The 24,031-nt window shown below is 46.8% G+C and overlaps 1 protein-coding gene across 4 annotated transcripts in view; it reads left to right on the top strand.

The window, feature by feature from the left end:
• Sipa1l1 (signal induced proliferation associated 1 like 1) overlaps positions 1–15,939 on the top strand; it is a 291,536-nt gene extending 275,597 nt beyond the window's left edge. For 3 of the 4 annotated variants that reach the window (XM_027418430.2, XM_027418433.2, XM_027418434.2), the window contains 7 exons: positions 2,748–2,987; positions 3,718–3,883; positions 7,520–7,766; positions 10,837–10,983; positions 11,982–12,096; positions 14,884–14,968; positions 15,570–15,939. In XM_027418430.2, the coding sequence (XP_027274231.1) occupies positions 2,748–2,987; positions 3,718–3,883; positions 7,520–7,766; positions 10,837–10,983; positions 11,982–12,096; positions 14,884–14,968; positions 15,570–15,713 (1,144 nt within the window). In that variant the 3' untranslated portion in view covers positions 15,714–15,939. The remainder of the gene's footprint in view (positions 1–2,747; positions 2,988–3,717; positions 3,884–7,519; positions 7,767–10,836; positions 10,984–11,981; positions 12,097–14,883; positions 14,969–15,569) is intronic. The other variant, XM_027418435.2, reaches the window with a different exon arrangement.
• The last annotated feature ends 8,092 nt before the right edge of the window (positions 15,940–24,031 follow it).

The following is a 24,031-nucleotide window of genomic DNA, read 5'->3' as shown; positions in this document are numbered from 1 at the left end:
GTTTTGTCCTTATTGATGTAATACTCAGCAAGTAAATAGTTTTACACCCCCCCTCCTTTTAAGATGTATTGTTTTCTTTTTTAGTTACATGTGTATGTCAGCAAGGGTATGTCCTGATGCCCTCAGAGGCAGGAAGAGGGCATTGGCTTTCCTGGAGTTACAGGTTGTGGGAAGGAAAACCCTTATCCTCTGCAAGAGCAGCACATGCTTTTAGCCACTGAGCCATCTCTCTGGCCCCTCTTAGTTTTAAAAGCAACCAGGTGGGATGTTTATCAAGAGGTAATGTCACATTGCTTTTAAATTTATGTTGTCCTTGGAGATGTTGTAGGGGCTACTCCACCTGTTGTCTCTAGCTGGAAAACTACTTGGGGAGAAATGTTTGGTGTATTAAAGTACGACTAGTCATTTTTTATTCTGTTTTTCCAAGTTTGGGCCTCTTTTGCATATCATAAAAATAGGGCATTTGCGGGCCTGGAGAGATGGCTCAGAGGTTAAGAGCACCAACTGCTCTTCCAGAGGTCCTGAGTTCAGTTCCCAGCAACCACATGGTGGCTCACAACCATCCATTATGACATCTGGTGCCCTCTTCTGGTGTTCAGATATACATAGAAGCAGAATGTTGTATACATAATAAATAAAATCTTTTTTAAAAAAAAAAACATAGGGCATTTGGTTCTCAGTGTTCTGAAGTTGTCAGACCACATTCACAGTGAGAACTCTCCAGGCGGATCCCTCCCCCAGTACCTGTCTGGCTCTGGCTGCTGATCCTCCAGTAGATTGCTGACTTTTGTCTGCTGTGGCCGTTTTCCTGGAAGGCTAGCATTCCCATGGCAAAAGGCAGCAGCAGTGTGTGCACTGTAGAGAAAGCAAGCTAGACCATCACCCATGTCCCTACACCTTACGCTGACCCCATTCCTTCCCCAGTCATACTCATTTTCCTTGATTCTGGACTTAGAATAGGATCACACCCTCTGCCATTCTGTGGTGTCCTTTTCCATCGACACCACAGTGCTGAGGTCTGTCCCTGTGTTCCTGGCCATCTCAGTTTGTTTCCTCTGCTGGCTCCTGTTTTGGTTGTCTCCGGTCTGAGGATAATGCAGAGTCCAGAACATGCCTTAGTTACACATAAGTGTGCTTTCTCTCACCGAGATAGGTAGAAAAGTGATCATTATGTCTGAAGGATGTATGCTCAGCCTCAGTAGAGGCTGTGATCTAGTTGACTGAATGGTTGTGACAGGAAGACATTACCAGCAATCCGTAAGAGTGGTAGCCACATCACGTCTTCTCTGCCATGTGGTATTTTAATTTAGCTGTTCTGGTGGATGTATGATATCCTTGTGGTTTAAATTCTGCTTTCCTGGTACTTGGCGATGCTTATGCTGAGTGCTAGAGTTCCTAGGTCCTCTAGTTAATTGCTCTTTTGAAATTACTGTTAAAATCATTGCCCTTTTTATTTGTTCACCCAGTTGCCCTGTTTATTTTTAGGAGTTTGGTTTATATATTGAATGGGGACTTATTGTTGGTTTTTTTTTTGTTTTGTTTTGTTTTTGTTTTTGTTTTACTCCTTTGGATACATAGTTCTTTTTTGTTTTTGTTTTTCAAGACAGGGTTTCTCTGTGTAGCCCTGGATATCCTGGACTTAGTCTGTAGACCATACTGGCCTTGAACTCAGAGATTCACTTGCTTCTGTCTCCCTCCCACATGCTGGGATTAAAGGCGTGCACTGCCACCACCTGGCCTGCATGTATATTTATATTTCTTAACTTTAATGGGCTTCCTTATTTTCATGATCTCATTTAAGAATGCTCTGCCTCTGTTATAAAAATGATCTTCCATGTTATGGTTCAGAATCTGTGGGTCTGTTTTAACACACAGTCCAGGTCTGACTGATTGTGTGTGAGCTGTGTCGTGATGTGTTCTCACTGACACAGACTGTCTCAGCCAGTGGGGTCTGGGCTTTGTTCCTACTGTAACACTTTAAAATACTCTGACAGTTTCACAGTTGCAGAACAGCTGTCACCCCACACTGAGTTTGCCCTTTGTCATCATTCCCCATGGCTGAGTGCTACCTTTGCCAGGGCTGCACATTACTGCTGATGCCTTAATCCTTGTTCAATGGGGACAATTAGTTTTTGACAAATAGTGCCACTGAGGAATGCAACTGCACATCTGCTATAGGAGTCAGCTGACCTAGAGTTCTCCTAAGCAGAGCTCAGCAGTGCTCCTAGTGTGGGCGTGGGCCCTGGGGACCTTAGAAGGGAAGTATGGGAACCTTGTGTGGGGGCGGATGAGATAAGCTCTCATCCCAGCCTTGAGAAGTCTGCCTTGTTCAGTCTTAAAACTCGCCTGGTCGCGAGCAGCCTTTTAGAGTTCTATGAGTGCTAGATGCTACAGGGACGTAGACCTTGGGTGTCAAGGAGAGCTGTTCTGACTTGGTTTCCATCTGGTCTTAGCATCGCTGTGACCCCCAGATCTGAGGAAGGCAAGACAGACAGACAAGCACTGGGACTCCTGCTCCTTGTCCTGTCCCCTTGCCCCACTGACCATTTGTCACTGAGAGCCAATGTCTCAATTTCAGGAAGAGAACAAAAAGGCCAGGTAGCCATTCCTTTTAATCATTTGTTTTTAGTCATATTTCACTTTTCTTTAACCTCATATTCACCCCCATCTTGGACACTACTTCCACAGCTGACATGGCGACCCTGGGTATACAATGGAGTCACTGTTTCTGTTCTGCCTCTCCACAGTACCATGAGCTCCCGACACTCTGCCAGCCCAGTGGTGTTCTCCAGTGCCCGAAGCTCACCCAAAGAGGAGCTTCATCCCACCACAACCTCCCAACTCGCACCTTCCTTCTCCTCTGCTTCCTCGTCCTCCTCTGGGCCTAGGACTTTCTACCCCCGCCAGGGTGCCACTAGCAAGTACTTGATCGGATGGAAAAAACCAGAAGGAACCATTAACTCTGTGGGATTTATGGATACAAGAAAGTAAGAGTTCTTCTACATAGTGGTTGGTTTTCTCTGCTCACAGAAAGAGCTGGGGTGGTTTCTTTTGGCCCATGATGCTAGCTAGGCTGGGAGGTTGGGGTTGAGGGATTGACTTAGTGGAGGGATTTTCCTTTTGTTAATGGGAAAAATTATTCTTCATATAATCTGATCATACTTCTCTCCCCTCCCCAAGAGATTTTATTTGCTAAAGCAAATTTTTTTTCTCTAAATTATCCCTCTGCCTCATTGCTTGCGTAAGATGTACTGTGAGACAGTTTGGATCTGAGATCTTTAGCTGTCCTCAGAAAGAACTGTGTGAAGGACGAATTCTGGGTGATCAAGCCTCCAGTATTCTGTCAATCACAGCCATTCTGTAGACTGTTTTAGGGCCAGGAGGATATGAGAGTGAGTGAATGCCCCAAGGACAAAGGACCTTCCCATGTAATAGTCCTGTCATTTTGCTTCATTTGCTTCACAAATGTGGCACTGGGGACCCATCTCTGGTCTGTCACATCTGCTGCTACTGCTGGCTGAAGGGGGCGGGGTTTCCTGTAGAGGAGGGATTTACTCTTCGAATTTTGTTTTGTGTTTCACATTGGCACTGTTTCTCTAATAAGCACTACCCTGAGTATACTCTAATATAATCAGGAGTCATGCCCTCTGTCTCCCTTTACAGCCCATGTCTTGGAGTCAGTCCTGTTGACTCCATTTCCACAATGTCTCTCCCCAGGCGGCACCAGAGTGATGGTAATGAGATGGCCCACACTAGGCTCCGAGCCTCAACCAGGGACCTTCGGGCTTCCCCCAAGCCCACTTCCAAGTCCACCATTGAGGAGGATCTAAAGAAACTCATCGACCTTGAGAGCCCAACTCCCGAATCACAGAAGAATTTCAAGGTAGAAAGCATGTTGCGGTGTGCCAGAGAAAAGCCAGGTGTGATAGGACCTTGGGCTGAGGGTGCTGAAGACTCTGTCCCCACAGCCACATCTCTCTGTGTGGGTTGTTAAGCCACCCTTTCCCGGGCCCCTGGCCCTCTCTTGTAGTGTGTCCTATTCTGAGTGCATGATTCCTAGGTCTGCACTTAAATACGTCACTTCCAGGACTCTAAAAACACCTGTGGCTCCCTTGTCAGCCAGAATATTTTCCACGTGGCTTCCTCCACTCTCCCTTTTGTCCATAAGGTCCTCTTCTCACACGTGTCCCCAGCATGCCTAATGATCTCCATGTCAATCAAGGGAGCTGCCTCGTGACCAAACTCACAGTTCTCTATACTCAAAGCCTTGTTTCTCCCTCAGAAGTCTAGAAGGCACGTGTCTTCCCTAGAGCCAGGTCCTCCTCTCCACTCATCTTAAATGCTCAAATGCAGCATTTGTGTGTGTGCATCAGTGGCCAGCCTTCTGCTGGATATCCTGGCAGGTTTTTCTGCCTACCTCATTGCAGGGCCTGGAAAGCTGCCAAAGGCTCTCTGCATCTGTGTTCTCAGAAGTGAAGGCCTGAGGAATTCCTTCTCTCCCGGGTGTGGGGTGTTTCTGCTCACGTGTTCTGGGCAGCCCCAGGAGAATGGTAACCATTCCAGGAAGGTCATGGCAGTGAACTCTGAGGGTTTCTCTCCTTGAACTTGACCCTGAGGCCAGGGTGACTAGAAAGCTCAGTTTCAGAATAGCAAGAAAGTGCTGGAAATGAAAGCTAGAAAATCCTTCCCACACACCAGCCTGCACTGTAATCAGTGAGTCGTGTACCCGGTGAAGCAGCCTTATGCTCCTGTCACCCCAGGCTTTTCTGTGCATGTGTGTGCACACATACCACACACATAGATCACATATATCCCTAAACTGAAAAATCAGCATTTACAGGAATTACATGTATCCCAAGAGCCACTCTGGAGTTTTGCTGAGAAATAAATGGTTTATTAACATGATTTATGGATACAGCCATTCCTGACTTCTGTCATTTCTGTTTCGGAAGCCAGCACTTAGCAGTTCTGACTCATCATCCAGGGAACAAATTGTTCCCTTAGCAACCTTGAGAAAGAAGGAACTTGAAACTTAGCCATCAAAACCCAAGGTGACATATTAAAACTCTGCAGTCCCAGTTTCAGTGTAAAAATTATTTCAAATGTGCTCTTTGAGGTTGGAAGATAGTAAAACTTGCTCCTTCCCCTGCCCCAAGTAATCTTTCCTCTAAATCCTACTCGAACAATCTGTCTTTCTGTCCTTTTCTTTTTTCTTCTCTCTCTCTCTCTCTCTCTCTCTCTCTCTCTCTCTCTCTCTCTCTCTCCTTCACTCTCTCTCTCTTCCTCCCTCCCTCCCTTCCTCTCTTCTCTCCCTCTCCTCCCTCCTTCCCTCTCATCTCTCCTCTCTCTCCCTCCCTCCCTCCTCCCTCCTCCCTCCCTCCCTCCCTCCCTCTCTCTCTCTCTCTCTCTCTCTCTCTCTCTCTCTCTCTCTCTCTCTCTCGGCTGGGGGTAAGCTCAGAGTTTCTGTTCCTTAGATTTACTCATGCAGTGGGAATAATTCCAGGTCCTGGCTTTAATTTCTGAAATGAATTACCTTCTCTTTGCCTTTTGAATCAGGGTGTACTTTGTGTTGTAACTCTACTGATATGAGACCCTCTGCAAAGACGGTGCTCCTGCGGGCTCACAGCATTGCAGCAGGGGTCTAAAGCAGTGGTGGTGGGCCTCATCGCAGCAGCGGTCTGGAGCTGCAGTGGTGGTGGGCTGCTTTTCCTCTCCAGGTTGTCCTTCTTGAGCTGGTTTTTGTTTCAGATGAGTTCAGCTGAGTAGCTCTGGTATGTCTTCTGGTAGACTTCGGAATATCGTGGCTCTGTAGTTTAAAGGAGGCTAAGCCTCAAGAAGCCTCCCAGGCCAGTCCTGGCTCAAGGCTTCAGGCTGGCAGCAAACTTCAGGAACAGGCCTAAGAAAGCCATTTTTAGGCTAGAGACTTAGAGCCCACAACGGAATTCCTATCCTCACTTTGCTGCCAGTAGAGCAGAATTAGTCAGTGCTGTGCCCCCAGCTTTGACAATGCTGACAGAGCTGTAGCACTCACCTCTCTGACAGAATGGGATCACCTTGTTTGCTGCAGGCAATATACTATTCTGCTTCCCAGCCAGTGGTCTCAGGTTCACCAGAGCAAGGGACTTCACACTGCACTAGTAAGTAGGATAATCAACTAGTTCCCTTGAGTGCTGGTGACTCCATGTCACTGACAGTCAGGGCAATTGGAAATGATGAGAACAGGGACAGTGTGGGGTGAAGGAGGTCTGAGTCACTGCTGGCAGGAACGGAGATGAAATAAGAAGCCATTTCTGCTGGCCTGTGATCAAACTGGGGGAATCAGTGGTCTCTAAATGGTTCAATAGGTTTACATTGGGAAACCTCCCACCTATTTTTAAAGTAAAACCATCCACAAAAGCTCAGTTTGTAGAACTGAACTTCTGTGATAGGAGAGATGACTGATGTTCCTGCCTAGCCCTCTCCCTAGCAGTGAGTGCTGTAAGAATCTCTTCTGGCTCCTTGGAGCATTTGAGACCCTGTTGCACCTGCCTGTGTGTTCTCTGAAGTCTGGGTCTGGCATCCAGCTGGGAGCTTCTTTCCCCAGGGTTGACTGCACTGGTCCCATAGCCCTAAGTAATCCCAGGCCCCACCCCCACAGGTGGGAGTTGAAGATGATGAGGTGAGGTGTGCTGCCAGTTTTTAGCAAGACTAGGTGCTGCTGTATCTCAAGGGGCAGAAAGCTCCCAGGCAGACTGTGTCCTTCCACACTTGCCCTGCTTTCCGGGGGTCAGGGTTCTGTAGCAGCTAATAGTGTGCTATCCAGAGGGACGCTCTTGGTCCCCAAAGAGGCAAAACAGGAGTTGGTTTAGAGTTTCTCTCCTGTAAAACACTTAGGCTAGAGATGCTCACTGAAAATTAAGACTTCTGCTGAAGCATGAAGTGCTAAGGAAGGTCCAGGGGGACGTGATGGATGCTGGGATCTGAGCGCTGCGTGTACCGGCAATAGCCTCGTGTGGTATCTCTAGAACCTTGAAAACAGAAACACTTTGATTTCATTTTACTGAAACAAAACCAGTTAGAAACCTAGTTAATGTCCACTCCTCTCACAGACTGATCATAGTGGCTTAATCCTAGATCAACTCATACATACCTTGGTGTGTGTGTGTGTGTGATGGGTGTAGTTTATGATTGTGTGTTGACTCTGTATGTATTGTTTATATGAGAGTGTGTGTCTGCCATTGTTCATTCATGCATACCAGGAAAGTGGGTCTCCTGAGTTCCAGACATGCCAGGGTTACATAGTAAGACCCCCCCCATCTCAAAAACAAGCAAAAAATCATTTAGCTCACTATTCAGTACCATATAATATTGATAAATCTTGGGTCTGAGCTCCATACTGAACATGGGTAGAACTTGTCTCTCCCTAGGATATAGAATTGGATGGGGTTCATCTGGGCAGCACCCCACTGCTTCACCCAACCCACCTTGGTCTTGTTCTCCAGCCCAGCACTCTGACCCCAGTCTGTCTTCTGTTTTCCAGTTCCACGCACTGTCCTCCCCACAGTCTCCATTCCCCCCAACCCCTACCTCCCGGCGGGCCTTACACAGGACACTGTCTGACGAGAGCATTTACAGCGGCCAGAGGGAGCACTTCTTCGCCTCCAGGGCTTCACTTCTAGACCAAGCCCTGCCCAATGATGTCCTCTTCAGCAGCACCTACCCGTCTCTCCCCAAGTCACTACCCCTAAGGAGGCCATCTTACACATTGGGAATGAAGTCTCTGCATGGTAAGTATGCCTTCAGCTGCAGCTGGGCAGTTCTGTGGATGGCCCATGGCCCAGTATGGCAGTTTTCTTGGGGGATAGTTATGGAGGAATCCTAACTCTACCCCGTCCTTCAGGTGCTCCCTCCCTCCTCCACAGCATTGGTCAATACAGGTTGCTAGACCTTACCTAAGACCTGCTGAGTTGACTTGACTCTGAAAGAATAGTCTGGGAGTCATTGTTCTTGGCAGATGTCCTAGCTGCTGAAATAGCATTTGGCAAACAAGGTTAACAGGAGATTAACAATTTCATAGTGATATGTGCCCTGCTTCCCTCAGCTGCCGTAAGATCCCAGATCTGTGGTGGTTCTATCTCCTTCCAGGCCAGTGAGAGTATTGGCCTTACTGACTGATCTAGCCAGTCAGCACAGGATCTCCCAGGAAAAGATCTAGGAATTGTGGTACCTCTGTATCCTAGCCCTCAATCTATATACTGTGCTTGATTTGCGGCCTAGCTAGATCCCAGCTTTATTAATAGCCGTATTCTGGGACTTTAGACTTAAGTGTTTTTCTTTCTTGCTCTGCCTAAGTCCACTCCAGGTCTTACTGATAGCCATGGCTAAGTCCAGCAGATGCATAGCACAGGACCGCATGTCTGATCTTTTGCTAGGCACACCGTCATAACCACATTTGCCTCTGACTTTTCCTTTCTGAACTCTGCTGCAGCAATCACATGTATCAGACCCATGTTCTTCCTCCTTCTCTGCAGCCATATCTTCTAAGCCTTCTGATTGCTCTGCACTTTCTTGAGCCCTCACTGATGCTCATGAACACTCTTTCACAACTCCATACTGCTCAGACACATCCCAGGCCCCCTCTCACTACTCAGGGACCATGCCACCTTCCTTTACTCCTTCCTCACTCACCTACAGCTAAAGTCTAGATTGTCTTTGCCCCAGAAAGTCACCTCCCCCCCCCTTGAACCAAAGCCAACACGTGAAGTACTGCTTCCTGCCATAGGCTCTCTAGAGCGGTGGTCCTCACCCTTGCTAACGCCGCAGCCCTTTAACACGGTTCCTTATGTTGTGGGGACCCCAACCGTAAAATTATTTTCATTGCTACTTTATAACTAGTTTTGCTACTGCTATGAATCATAAAGTAAATCTTGGGCCTGGTAGACTCATTTAAACCTCACCTTCAATTTTTGGAGGTAGAGGTTTGTCCAGGGTCTCAACCCACAGTTTAACCATTGCTCTAAAGTAAGCCCCTCTGTGGAAGCCTCCTATGCGCTCACCTTTCCCATTCCTCCCCATGTAAGGGTCCCTGTTGTGAATCCTGTGATCCTGCCTCTCTTGAAAACTTCTCTTCTCTCCCTGCACTTTTCTCCATCCTTCACAAGCAATGAAAAGTAGTGTGCCACCCCGCCACCCCCCACCCATGCGTGTGTGCACACACGATCATACCTCAGAATGGGTCTGGCCCCTAGAGGCTTATGATCTAAGGATCATAAGGAAATAGTCCAGAAAAACAGCTTCCACCCAGGCATTGCCCCACCACAGCAGCTTGTGGGTAAAGACTGAGTGGATCCTCAGAGAGTGTGAGGGGGGAGGAACACATGTCCTCCTCTCTGTGCACCTTCCCATCCCGCATCCTTCAAGAAGCCAGGAGCACCTGTGGTGACTCCTTGTTCCACACTTAGTAGCCTCATTTGGTGTCTACCACTGAAATGTGTTTAGGGATGGAGGCGGTAGTTTTGTTTCCGTTTCTCTATATGGAAAGGGAACTGGAGCATCAGGGACAAAAGGGCAGAAAGGTTATAAGTGACAAAATTATCTGTTCTGCCTATATACCCTTGGTAGGATAAGGTTTAAATACAGCTAAGCACTGAATGTCTTCCAGGTTTGCTGACTCCCATTTACTCATAATGTTGCTTGCTTTACATACACTAACAGCCAGCAACTGCACTTCACTGTAGTTCTTTACACATTTTGAAAGGGAAAACATGCACTAAATATACCTTGGCTTACGAGGCTGGTGTCACAGGCACAACTTTCATCCCTTAGGAATGGGGATTTCTGGAGCCATGTTGCTTTTCAGTGAGCTTTGCTTAGCTCTGTTTCAAAGCTTTGATGATACAGTACATTTGAGGGGTACTATGCTGCTTTCACCCCTGCTACTGCCTCTAGGTTTCCTGCTTTCTCTACTGTCCTGATTTCCACTCTGCTTTCCTGATCCTGAGCAGCAGCAGCGTGCCCTCATGTGACCAGGGTAGCCTCTGGTACTCCAAACAGGTGTTTTTATCATTGTCAGTTACAAGGGTTTAATGTTTGCAGTGAATAACCTTTCCCATTAGAAAAAGGTGGATGTTAAATTGCTGTAATATTGCTGATCAGGGTGTTGTTCAGGTGATTCCCAGGGTCCCCGGGATAGAGAATAATGCCAGTGCCTCCTGAATGTCCCTTCCCAGGCTAGCTCCTATGAGAGACTTAGCACTTTGAGTGTGATCTGCTCTGCTTCTACTACTACCTAACTACATCCAGCCATGGAACCCATAGGCTGTTCCTGGGATGCAAAGCACAGAGGGCCAGGGCTGTACCTTGTCCTTCACCCTTCCTGAGCATAGAGCCCACAGATGCTGGGGTCAGATCTCAGCTTGTGGTCCAGATAAAAGGGCACCCGGTAGTTCCTCTAATAGGCATTAGCATCCCTGGGCTGTGTCCAGTTCTCCAGTAGAATCAGCCTCTTCTTCCCAGATGAATCCTTCAACACTGTGAAGGGAAGCTGGGCACTAGAGCTAACCCCTTGCCCCACTGAGGACACGCAGTTCTTCACAGCAGACCTATGCACAGCCTTTGTGCAAAACTACTCACTACTCACTTTCTCACTACTCACATTCTTGGGAGAGAGATGGTGAGAGGTATTTTTAAGATGGAAAGAGACTGGAGGCAGCCGGGTCTGCCTCACTAATGGCCTTCTAGACTAGACATTGATTTCCTCAGCAAATGGTTTGCACATTCATTGTGTTAACAGGAAATGGGTACTTCTTGAGCACTTCAGCTGTGGGCACAAGTGTTATCTTGTTGTTCCCTCTGTAGGAGAATTCTCTGCCTCGGACAGCTCCCTCACTGACATCCAGGAGACCCGAAGGCAGCCCATCCCTGACCCTGGCCTAATGCCCCTGCCTGACACTGCCGCAGACTTGGACTGGTCCAACCTAGTGGATGCCGCCAAAGCCTATGAGGGTGAGTGAGGTTGCTGACAACCACCACAGGGTGCCAGGATTGTGATCAGAACTGACCAATGCACCACCCTGTGACCACTGACAAGTGTACTTTACCTACACAGCCGGAGCCCAGAGCCTAGTGCTGAGATCTGGTAGGCCAGATGCTGGCCTGGAAGCACCTTATACTCAGATGGAACTTGATGTGCCCTCTATACAGAAATTCATGTGACTCCTGTAACTCGTAAATGTAGTGCCCCCAGTATGCTCCGGTCTGTAGACACGAGACTAAATGCAAGACAGTATGTGTTGATAGAGGCTGTCTTCTGTCCTTTCTTCAGTAAGATTATCCTTCCAAAACTTTTTGATGCTAAAATGGTCTTTATAAAGTTGTAGTAGCAGAGTAAATTTTGTTTATTGCTCTCACTTAGGAGAATTGAAACTAGCTATTCTGTCATGTTTCAATTTAGACAGTGGAGTTATTAGGCTGCAGAATTCAGAAATAGAGTAACCGTGGCCAACACTGCCTTCCTGCTTCTTTAGCTCTTGGAACCTCCCCGACTCTAACTTGGTTTCTCAGTTTGCTGACTAATCTCCATATAGGTTTGAAGTTGGGATATGTCTAAGCAGTTGGTGTGGACACAGTGCTAAAACTCACTGGAGCTGACCTTATGGAAAACATCCTTCAAGAACTTATCAAGAAGTTTCATTTTAGCCTTCCGGGACATTTATATCTGTGTAAAAGCCTTGGTCTAGAATTTAGCACAAGGCTTCTTTCGGGAGAAGCTGTCACTAGAACACTGCTTTGGTGCACAGGGAAGGGGCCTAGAAATGGATTCACAACAGCTGTCTTTTCAGGGGCACTTACACTGTCACAGTCTCTCCCTGGGAGGGATGGAGACTATTCATACTTAACTGGTGTTGGTTAAACTTGACCATCGTGTGGCCTGCTGGTGGACTTTGCAGATAGGACCTCAGGGATATTCCCCCATACTTGATGCTTTCTCACTTCTCTTCCAGTCCAGAGAGCCTCGTTTTTTGCTGCTAGTGATGAAAACCATCGCCCTTTGAGTGCGGCCTCCAACAGTGACCAGCTGGAGGAGCAGGCCCTGGTCCAGATGAAGTCCTACAGCAGGTTGGTCACCCAGTGCTGAGGGCACCACTGTGCACCATGCGTCGCCCCCCAGTAGTGGCAGATGTGACGAAGAGGAGATGGAAGGCCCATGGATGAGCTGAGTGAAGCTCAGCTGCAATGCCAGATATTTGGCTTTTTAGTTAGAACTCTTTATAACTGACTACTGTACACATAATTAAACTGGTTTTGATGCTTTCAGAGAAAATTATGAATATTCTTTATTGTTCATTGTCACAATTCACCTGTGCCCCTGGAGCTTATTAGGTAAAGTAAGAGAAATTGTTGGTCACGAATGCCCCTGAGCTCTTGGGAATTAGTCTTAAAGTCTGGTTTTTGAGTTTTCTCAGTTGCTATTTTGGCCACCTGTACTCATATCTGCCCAGATTCTAACAATTCAGCCTCTACTCTCCTGTGTTTAAAACAGGAGAGCAGGCTGCCTAAGGGCAATTGTAAGATGGGGCAGGTCGATAGTAACTGAAGCCAGGAGAGCCCCTGAATTCCCATCATGGACTTTGAGACTTGGACTGTGTGGGAGCAGCGTTTCCTGTTTCCCTTGGTTTCCAGTGATTGAGGTGGGGAGCTGAGATGAAGTCTTCCTTAGTCAGCATCCCAGCAGCCAGCTGTGGAGCACGCAGTGACACCTCCACACAGAATAGTCTCATCAGCTGGAAATTCCTGCCCTAAATCCTCCTGGGGATGGTTGGGAACCAAGGTCCCAAAGTATCTAAGTCAAGTGTGATAGTACATACCTGTAATTCCATACTCCGGAGGCTGAGACAGCCAGGTCAGGAGACCAGCCAGGCTGCATTTGGAGACTCTGTCTCAATAAAACCAGCGTGTTTCACTCAGATGTTTATGAGATGTGGAGAGAAGCAGATAACAGCAGGGAGTAAAGCTGATGTAGCCATGCTGCTCTAAGTGGGGCTCCTGCTTGAGAACAAGTTAATTCTGAACTTCTGAGCAAGTTAATTATGAGGAAAACAGAGATGTCACAGTCCCTTTTGTCATTGGGACAGCTTGGGTAAGCAGAGTGCCAGACTACTCAAAACACTGGGAAGATAAAAGAAAACCCACCTGAAGGAGTATGCTGCATTGGGATGAGTTCTGCACAGAGAAAGTGAGAGTTGACTTTTTTTCTAGCAGGGATCATTGTTATGGATCACTTGACGAGGGGAAGATGGGCGCAGCTGGGCAGATGCAGTACACAGACCTTAATGTGCTGCCAGTGTGCTCAGAGTTCCTCCTGAAGAACGTGTGGAGGGGAGTTGGGCCCTGCAGCAACCCCCCGGGGGCCAGCTCCCTGCAGGGCTTTGTGAGGGGCAGCTGTTTCCCCATGCACAACTTCCTTTCTGTTGTGCATGTTTGTCCTTCGCCCAGCTGTGAACTGACCAGCCTGTGGTACCACATTGTAGGTTGCAGCTGACTGCTTCCCTCTTACGATCCATTCACTGTCCACTTTTGGTTTTGTCGGAGGACGCTGGAGATCGGTATCATTCACCTTGTGTTCATCGAACTGTGGGCTTTTTACTTTTGAAGCCTGTTCCAGACGTAAAATCAAGAAAACAGTAACACAGTTCATCATTGGTCAGGAACTTGAACTTTGACTTTTGAACTATATTTGAAGAATATTTATTACTGCATGACTTAGACAGCCGAGATTTACATCTCTGGTTCTACAAAGAGTCCTCTGCGTTTTCTCTGCAGAAGGCCCAGCTTTCCTGTCGTGTGGTCCTTAAGGTCATATGGCATGACTAGAACGTCCATCAGGAAACTGTTGGCAGCTCACATTCAGATAGAGGAGAGGGGGAGGAAGCACTCACTGGTCCTCAGCCTGGGGTTTAGGGGTGGCACCACCCAGCTGTGTGGTCCTCGAGGGCACCCAGACATACTTGGTGCTCTGCTAGCAAGGTGTGATTAGCACTTTAACTTAACAAAGCTGCTTTACTGGCCCTAATGGTGCAGAATTTTAGACAGCAGCTTGGACTGATAGGCTTTTGAAACATGCTGCCTCTTGTTTTCAGTATTGAAGATATTTAGACTAGCTAAGATGTGATCGTTGTATGTAGCTACAATGACCTGCTTAGGGGCAGAGCCCTCTGGGAACTCCAGACATGCTCTGTGTTGGTGGCCCCCGTGCATGTCCTGCATTAACTATATACATGTTTAACCACCCCCACACACACTCATACACACACACACACACACACACACACAAACTCTCTCTCTCTCTCTCTCTCACACACACACACACACACTCACACACACACATTCACACAAACTCTCTCTCTCACACACACACACACACGCACACACACACATTCACACAAACTCTCTCTCTCTCTCTCTCACACACACACACACACACACACACACACACACACACTCACACAAACTCTCTCTCTCTCACACACACACACACACACACACACACACAGCTCTCCTTTGAAACCTCTAGAAGACATCTTGAGAATAACTGTACTGTGTGATGTTGGATCTGCAAGTGTACCTCCTGTGCTACCGAAGAGACCGTTTCCACTCATTGTCACCAACTCTTTTGTCAAAAGATAGTGTCTTTAACAAAGGACATTGGCTGGCTGTCATTCAGACCTGTATCACCTGTTGTTAAGATCACCATTTTCTCTTTTTAAAGTAAAAAATGTGCATTGGGTTGCCATGCTGAGTAATTTGACATTGAAAAACATTCTTAAAAAAAAAAAAAAGAGGGGATAAAAACCCCAGCAGCCATGGAGGCGCCTGCCAGCATGGCCTTTTGTCTCTCCCTCCTAGCAGTAAGGAGTCCTCTCCCACTCTGGCTTCTAAAGTGGACCAGTTGGAAGGGATGCTGAAGATGCTTCGAGAAGATTTGAAGAAGGTAAATGTTCTCAGAACAGATTGCCCAGGCTGTGGGAACAAAATGCCCTTAATTGGGAGAGCTAGGGAGGTCAGTGAGACGAACGTGGGTGTTTCCCTGCACAGTTTCTCTGTACATGTGTTTGGTGCCATCGACACGAGTGGTGTGAGAGGCCTTCTTTGTCCTATGTACAGAAAACCTGGTCCCTCTTGGAGAAAGCCTTAAGCTTCAGCCAGGCCTCATTGGGCCTTGTCCTGACCTCCAGCCCACGTATCAGGTGTCAGGTGTCAGGAGCACGGGTTCTCATGTAGCCCTTGGTGTTTGGGTTTTCAGACCAGGAGAACTGAAAGCTGTGTTTCTTTGGCTTTGACTTTATCAAGGCAGCAGCCACCAAAGCAGTGGCCTAAAGCTCAAAACTGGCTACAAAATAGACATTAATACAATTGCATACCCAGCTAACCCTTTAATGCTGAGTTTCCTGGAGTACCTGGGCTTGGACCAGACATTTAGTAGACTGCAGAATGGGATGGGGCCACCTACAGAAAGTCGGAGCTGCTGCTCCTGAGAGCTGGGTGTGGTGGCTGGGCACCACTGGATTACATCTGCTTGGCTTTTCCCTCAGGAAAAAGAGGACAAGGCCCATCTCCAGGCAGAGGTGCAGCACTTGCGTGAGGACAACTTGAGGCTACAGGAGGAGTCCCAGAATGCCTCGGACAAGCTGAAGAAGTTCACAGAGTGGGTCTTCAATACCATAGACATGAGCTAAGGGCAGCTTCGGAAGAAGAGGGGCAGGCTGCTCCCTGTGGGGGCCCTCACCATCCCTTCAGGCCTTGAAAAGTATTTTGGGCATCCCTAGCTCCCACTCTGCTCCTGTCCGACAGTGCACAACACAATTGCAGATCAACAATCATTATCTGCCTTTTGTAGAAAAGAAAACAAAAAAAAATGAAATAAAAAATTTAAAAAGTAAAATAAAAGTTTAACTGCTAAAATGTGAATGTCTTTATTTTTTGCACAATATCTTTATCTGTTATGTATTTACAAAGAAACTGGGCCCAGGACCCGAGTGCCCCCGGCCCCTCAGCCTCTGCTTCTGATCGATTTCAGGTAACCCAAGCTCTCCCTGTTATCCTGGCAAATGTCTTCGTTCCTAGGGAAATGAAGGTTTTTCTTTTTAACTGTTTGTTTGGGGGTGGGGTGGGTGTTCCCTTGCCTCCCTTCCTAAAATGCCTGAAGAGGGGATGTTAGCAAAGGTCCACCTGCCCTGTGTGGTCTGTGTGAGGCTTCTGCCCTCTGCGCCTGTCTGCTAGAGACCTGCCGCGCCAGCAGGCACCACTCACCCTTCTGACCCTACATCTTGCCCCTTCTTTCCCCGGGAAATAGTCCCCAGTATGTTCCTCAGAGCTAGCACTCCGTTTGGCTTAAGTGAACCCCACTCAATTATAATCAACCTGTTACACCTTCCAGGCCCCTAATGTTAATTGGCCCCTGAATTTTCCAATGAAAACCTTAATCTGTATGCATTTTAAATACATTTTGGTCAACAGTCTATATATATGTATAGTTTCTGTTTTGAGATTTTTAAAGATGTAGCACAACTTTTTTTTTAAAGCTTGTTCAAATGGACTAAATTAATTGATAAATCCGTCTGTCTAAGCAAGACTTCACCATTGTTTTTAATTAGGAAAGCTAACAGCGAATGTTAAACCTCGAGTCTAATCCTTGTTCATTTGGGGCAATGCCTGTAATGGAATGGGCTCTTGGAACCTGCATGCCGCTGTGTGGAGTTTACCCACAGCATTTCCTGCATCCTTTCGTGGCCACCCAAAGGACTCTGCTGCAGAAACCACTCCTGCGCTGTTCCTCCCGTCTAGTGATGCAGGCAGCTCTGGGCTCCTCCCTGTCAGTCATTGCTGTCGAGCTCAGAGATGCAGGACTGGCCAGTGTGCACTGGCTATGTGCTGGTAGTTCCCTGCTGTTAAATGGACCCAGCTTGCCCTGGATTCCATCCCTGGGAAACAAAATGGATGGCTCCTGCCTCCCACATACATGCCAGACCTGTATGCCATAGATTCACAAATGATTGTGATTTCTCCGTGGGTTTTTTTTTTTCCTGTTAACATTTCTACTGTGGAAATAGGAGGATTTGGGAGTGCTTTGTAAGGGTTACAGTTAGCTCTTTAACTTGTGTGAAAGAGATTGTACATTGCCTGATGTGTCTCTGTAAATGAGAAATAACTGCTAACACCCGAGCATCCTGAAGTCTTGCTTATCTTTTAATTTGCTTTTCCCTTTTCTTTGGGGACTTGGGGCAAGCTATTTATTAGAGTTTTGCAACAGAGTTCTTGTTTGAAGCCTCTAAAGACTACTTGTAAAATTCAAACAATAAAATTCATTTTAAATGCTCTTTTAAAATGGGTTGGTGTTATTTCTCAAGGTTTTCTTACTTGAGGGACCACCCAGGAATCTGCTGGATCTTGTGTCCTGATTTTTCTCATCAAGCTCCATTAACTCGGAAGAGGATGCTGGAAAGTCTGTCTGAGAAGTTTAGCAGGCTGCTTCACTCCCTGTTCATGGGTCCATAGAGAATTCCCACCCTCCCTTTTCAGATTGATTATTTCCAGAGTGTTGTGTAATCGGTTGGGTTGCCTGTTCTTTATCGACGTGTGCATTTTCCATCACAAAATTGTCATTCCCTGAGACCAGCACATTTTTTTTTATTTCAATTTATTTTTTTTTTTTAGAAAAGCTGACTCTGTCCTTTAACTCTGAGCACTGTCAGATGTTGTGTGCTCAGGGAATACAGATGCCTGCTAATATTAGACTCTGCAAAATATAATTAGAGAAGTTAACCCACTGGAGAAAATGAGTGCATCCTAAACTCAAACAAAAACACAGAAAAATGCTGTTTTTAATTTGTCACATCACCGTCCCTCTCCAGTGAGGCAGCTAATTTGAGAGCCGACACCACGGTTTCTTGTAGTTGATTCAACATTTCTACAAATTCTGGAATTGCAAATCTAGGATACTAGTGGATACCACAAGACACTCTGACAAGCCAAAAAGATCTGTTCAAACACAGCTTGTGGTTGCCGGGGAAGCTAAGGGATGTAGCTCAGCTGGTACAGGTTAGGTGTTGCCTAACATGCACAAAGCCCTGCGTTTAGTCTTTAGCCCCCACCCCCAGTGCAGTGGCTTGCACACTCAAGAGGTAAAGGCAGGAGGACTAGAAGTTCGAGGTCAGTCGGACATATGAGACTCTGTCTCAAACAGGGTAAAAAACAGCTTGGCTTTGTGCCTTACTACTAAAAGCCACTGGGCTTCCTAGGTGGGAGAAACCTAGATAGGCCAGTTGGGCTCTAAACCTGTTGCAGGTGATAAATGGGTGGGATTTCTCCATAGAAGAGGATGGAAAGAAACCAGTCACGGACAGGGCATAGCCAGCACTCTAGAGGCCCAGGCAGGAGGGTTAGAGGTTTAGGAACAGTGTGAGCTCAGTAGTGAGACCTTACTCAAAAAATAAATAGTCCAAAGACAAGAGAAACAGGCCCATCTAGCAAGCGCTTTGATGCCTGCTAAATGTAGGAGATTCTGGTCTCTGTAGAAGGAAGGTTCCTGCATCGACAAGGTTCTGCTTCTCGTGGGTGAAATGGAGATTTAGGTGCAAGGTGGCACATCTGGTTAGAAACACAACCTGTAAAGACTTGGGTACAGTTAGTCAGAAGCTGTGTAATTAGAAAATGATGCCACAGAATTGTTGGGATACTTGGCCATAAATTCATTCCTCTCCTAATGACCCGTCCTATGGGAATCATCATTCTGTGATGAGAAGGGCATTTGACTTAGACCGAGGCTCAAATCACATGTGTTAAGATAGCATGGGCAGCCTTCCAGTAAGTTACCGAACTGTCACTGTGTGTGAAATGGTAACACCTTATTGCAAGGACCATATGTGTAGAGCTGGTCACTGCCACACCGTTGTTTTCCAGGAAGGAATCCTGACATGTCAATATCCTGGTGCAATGGAAGAATCAACATGCACTTCTTCCAGGGTTAGGGGCTTTAATGTTTTATGGATTTGAGTACAGTGGTACCTCACCTGGAGCTTGCTTCCCTATCACTCAGGCAATTGGATAAAGTCACTTGGCAGCTTCCCAGGAACTTTGGTTTGATGAGTATGGCATAGATACATAATACTAAAATGTCCAGCAAGCCCCTAGGTGATTTGGAACCGTGTTAGAAGCATCAGTATTAAAAGAAACAGACTAGGTACCAAGACACTTGTCCGTGCTAGATAACAGAATTGTGTTAACGGGTTTCTTGGCCCCACAGCAGGTTATAGGGAGAAACTGCTTTAAATCTGCAGCTAAAGTTTCTCCCCCTTTTTACTATTATTTGAAGCTTGCTTTGTCTAGAATTTTCTACCGCATGACTGTTTGGAAGCCTGTGCTCCATAGATAAGGTTGGCATTCCTTCACCATTTAATTACATGAGGCCAGTTTCCAGATTAGCAAGAGGTGACCCTGATGACCGTGGTGGAGGTGGTGACAATCCAAATGGCAGTACTGCTGAGGGAAGCAGGAGCCAGGGTGGCAGTTGATCTTGGACTTCAGCAGATGGCCACAGGGAGGTATAGAACCTGAGTGGCTGGCTTCCAGGCTGGGAGTATGCATTCACATAGGCCACTGAATCGGCCCACCCTAATCGTCTCAAGAGCATAATTTGCCATCAAGTTTCACAGCTGTCCTTGTACTCGGTCTACTTGTTTAGAAAGCTTTACCCAAACATTCTCTCTGTACAATAACTCATTTCCTCTGCCTCCGGCCAGAGAAGACAAATGAGGAAGGGGTTGTGTATCCTCTGCACAAAGTTTAACTCCTAGACTCCTCAACACTGGCTGTCTCTATGGAGATGATCGCCTACAGCCCTGGTCCTTGGTTGCCCTTCTCTCTGTGCTACTCTCCCTGGACCAGTTGGCGTATGCCCTTCTGGACTTATATCTTTTCATTTTAGACATTTCCCATCTTGCCTTTCTGTGTCTGAGTCAGCATACCTGAGACCCAAATGAATGTTCCACCTTCCCCTCCTCGAATCACCCCTCTGATTCTGCTCTTTACCACACTACCTTTCAGCCCTATGAACCTCTCAGATTTCCTCCCGTTGCTTACTCTCAGTGAGCCTGTCTCATTATGCCCCTTCAGCGCCTCTGCCAGCCTTCACAGCCCTGCCTGTAAACATAGCTTATCTTTCCCTTTAGTGTGGACTTCTCATGACCCACTTTCAACCCGGTGACCTCCCAAGCTCTGAGCATCACCTTCAGGGCCTGTTGGTAAGTATGCTGCTCTGGGGAATCTTACCACATATCGTATTGGTGCATCTGTGTTTCCTTTTCCTTACAAAGGGCTGTGTGCTTTCAATCTTCACATGCAGCTTACACTTTGTTAGCATGCCCAGGGGCTCTAGTGCATACCTGCAGCCACAACTCTCCTAGGCATTTCCTAATTCAGCATCAAAGAAAGGAATCCCACAGTGGCTATCTATCAATAAAACCAGACCTTTGTGAACGTAAGTGGCACAGGAAGGACATGTTATAAGGACTCTTGGCTCATCACACACACACATACACACACACACACACACACACACACACACACACACACACACACACATATTTTTTTCCAGGGGACCTGCCTGGCAAGTACAAATTTGAGTTCATGTACCCTGGATCACACTAACAAACCCTAAGGAGTTATTTTCTGTCCCAAGCCACCACATGAAGAACAGGTATACACACTGACCTTCCCTGGCTGGCCTGAGTTCCTGGGAGTGAAATACTCTGAGGAAACACAGTTAAGTATGAAGCAAACTAGACTCTACCAATAGTTGCCAGGAGGTGGTCCATTAGTCACTTGCCTGAAGAGGTAGGATGGATTTGTAACTGACCTGGTAATTTTTCTAAAGTGCTTACATGAGTATTCTAAGTAAGAAGCTTAACTGTTACTTTGCAATCTTAGACAATAAATGTGCATGCCTGACTCTCCTTGTTGGTGCAGAGATAAACCCAGCGGAGGTACATTTCAAATTAATAAGGCTATGCCTACTACACTTGTACCGTAAAAGAGACAGCAGCTGCAGTAGGAGTTAGGCTGTGTGGACAGGCACCCAAGTGTTTGATGGATTACAGTTCCAAAGGGATCTTTATGACCCTAGAGGCAAATCTCAGGATCACTGGATTAAAGGTACAGCTGCCAGATTTTATTTCTAAGGTCAATGGATTTGGGGTAGTCTCTGAGTGTGGGGTCACAGGTCAGCCTTGAAGCCAGTTGGCAAAAATATCATTTTCTTCTCTCATCTTTAATGGACTCTGAAAGCTTCCAGTCACAGAACATAATTGGACTGGAAAGGTGCTTCTCAGGCCCTCAGTTCTTCCTAGTCAGATTCCACCACTGTCCTGCCCCAGGTTCAGCTACCTGTGTTGGGCATTGTCCAGTGATGTGAGCCCACCACTGCCTGAGGCTCTGCATTCTACCTGCTGATTTCGTGTGTGTGTGTGTGTGTGTGTGTGTGTGTGTGTGTGTGTGTGTGTGTGTGTGTGAGTGTGTGTGTGTGTGTGTGTGTGTGTGTGTGTGTGTGTGTGTGTGTGTGTGTGTGTACACATTCATATATGTTCAGGTACAAATGTGTGTAGGTGCGTGCTCATGTCTGTGTGCATGAATGTGACGGCCAGAGGTTAACCTAGGGTGTCATGACTCAGGTGATGACCACCACTTATTTATTTATTTACTTATTCATTCATTCATTTTTGAAACAGGTCTCTTACTGGCTTGGGGCTCACAAAGTAGGCTGTGAATACCCAGGGATCCACCTGTCTCCGTCTCCCAGCCTGGGATTATGAGCACATTCCACTGCTCCAAGTTTTTTTTATGGACTCTGGGAATGGAAATAGAGGCCATTTCCACAGCCTCTAATTTACTTTTTTGAGTCCTTTTGATTTAGAGAAAAATCACTTCCCTTTAACTTTTGTGAGTCCGTCACCCATCACACCACACCACACCCATAAAGCCAACTTTATCTTCTCAGGTGACAATCATCAAAACCCTGGAAAATAGCAGTTCTTCTAAATGTTATTTATTCACCAGAACAAAAAGTCTCAATTTTCCCAACTCTTGCTGCAGCCCTGAGGTTTCTGAGTTCTCCCGCAACGTGAAATAATCCTATAAAACATGTATTAAGGATAAGATCACTATGTATGTTATCCCAATGAGTTCTCACCGCAGCCCTGGACAGGATGAGGTCTATGACTGTCCCCATTTATAGAAGCTAAGGCCTCAAGTCACTTACAGCAAAAGAACTAATAAATGTGGAACTGAGAAAGCCAGGCCCATGGTACTAGAACCAGTGCCAAGCCACGTTCTCTATGTAGAGCTCCCTGCACAGCCTGCTTGAGGGGAGCCTCGGCAGACATTGCCAGTGCCTTAGATGGTCACTATGCTGATGGCAGTGATGGGGAAGACACAGAGATGACGGTTGGAAATGTCCCTAAATATCGGGGGTGGGGGTGACTTCTTGTGGGAGCTGTAAAGTGCAGCCATGCTCTCTCTGTCATGCAGATGCATTTCATTTCAGGGACAGACCTTCCCGTCCAATTTCAGGACAGATCTGGAGGTCACAGAGCCTTGGGTTCTTGCTAGAAATGAGGGAGTGGAAAGGCTCCCGTGCATAACCACCATTCAAAGATGAGCTCTATTAGGAGAGAGGAAGGACCTCAATGTGATGCGGCCAAAGTAGCAGAGAAAACGTGATGGGGCCAGAAAGCGGGGGAGAGGCTTCCCCTTAAAAACCCAGGGGAGCAAATGGCTGGGCGTGGAAGCATATGCCTTTAATCCTCGCAGGCAGAGGCAGGTGGATCTCTGTGAGTTCGAGGCCAGCTTGGTCTACAAATCGAGTTCCAGGACAGGCTCCAAAGCTACAGAGAAGCCCTGTCTCAAAAAACCAAAAAAAAAAAAAAAAAAAAAAAAAAACTTGCCCCATTTTATTAATCATTTTATTAATCATTTTGTGTGTCAGAGATTTGGGCAGGGCTCAGCTGGGTGATCCTACTACTCCAGGTGGACTTACTTAGGGTCTGTCAATCGCTGGCATGTAACCGGGCTGGTTTGGAGAGTTCAAGATAGAATCCATACCATTCCTGACACTTTGATGGGAGCAGTAGAAGTCTGGGCTCAGCTGCCCCTTCCCCCACTGCATAATCTTGAAGCCCTTCTATGGACTCTTTCTAGCAGGTTAGCTGGGCTTTTAACACAGTACTCAAAGCCCCCACAGGCTACGTGGAAAATGCTAGGTTTCTTGACAAGCATGTATAGAACTGTCAGAGTACCATTTGCCTACACCTTAACAAGCAAGAGGAAACAGAAGCCATGCCTTAGAACAGTCCTGTCAGTCTCAAGTGCCCACTGAGGTCAGCTTCATCCTCTCACTGACTTTAAATGGCCCATCAGGGCAAGAATACCAGAAATTTTGGCTGCAGCCATAAATAATACAGATAAGTACTAATTTCACTGGAGGGCCCTTACTCCCATCCTTGTACTGGCATGAAGACAAGGAAAGGCCTTTTAGAGCTTCAGGACTGGCCAGTGGGGCCTGTTCCTACCTCTTCTCATGGAGGTCAGTGGTCTATAGCTCATCTAGTGCTACACACCCTTCTCCTGACTTCCCACTGGCCTGGTCCCCACACTGTAATTTACCATCACAAGAGACTGACAGAGGGTAAGGCCACTGACATTCAGCCCAAGTCTCCTTTCCCACTAAGGCCAGGATTCCTAGTGGCTGCCTATTATAGCAAACCACCCCGTGAAGGTCTGATATATAATCTCCAGGTTTGCCCAGCCAAGCTTAGGGAGGAAGAAAGCCAGCTCTTAAAACATTCACCTCACTTGCAAAAGTTCGATTTGCTAGAATTTGGAGAATCCTGATATACACCTTAGCTTTTGTCAACCTGACACAAACTAGAGTCCCCGGTGTCCTGGCTAATCTTACGTCAACTTGACACAAGCTAGAGGCATCTGAAAGGAACCACAATTGAGA

This window comes from Cricetulus griseus, chromosome 5 (genome assembly GCF_003668045.3).
Source record: "Cricetulus griseus strain 17A/GY chromosome 5, alternate assembly CriGri-PICRH-1.0, whole genome shotgun sequence".
NCBI lineage: Eukaryota > Metazoa > Chordata > Mammalia > Rodentia > Cricetidae > Cricetulus > Cricetulus griseus.
The sequence above is the reverse complement of the archived record's forward strand: the minus strand, read 5'-3'. Positions and strand labels throughout refer to the sequence as shown.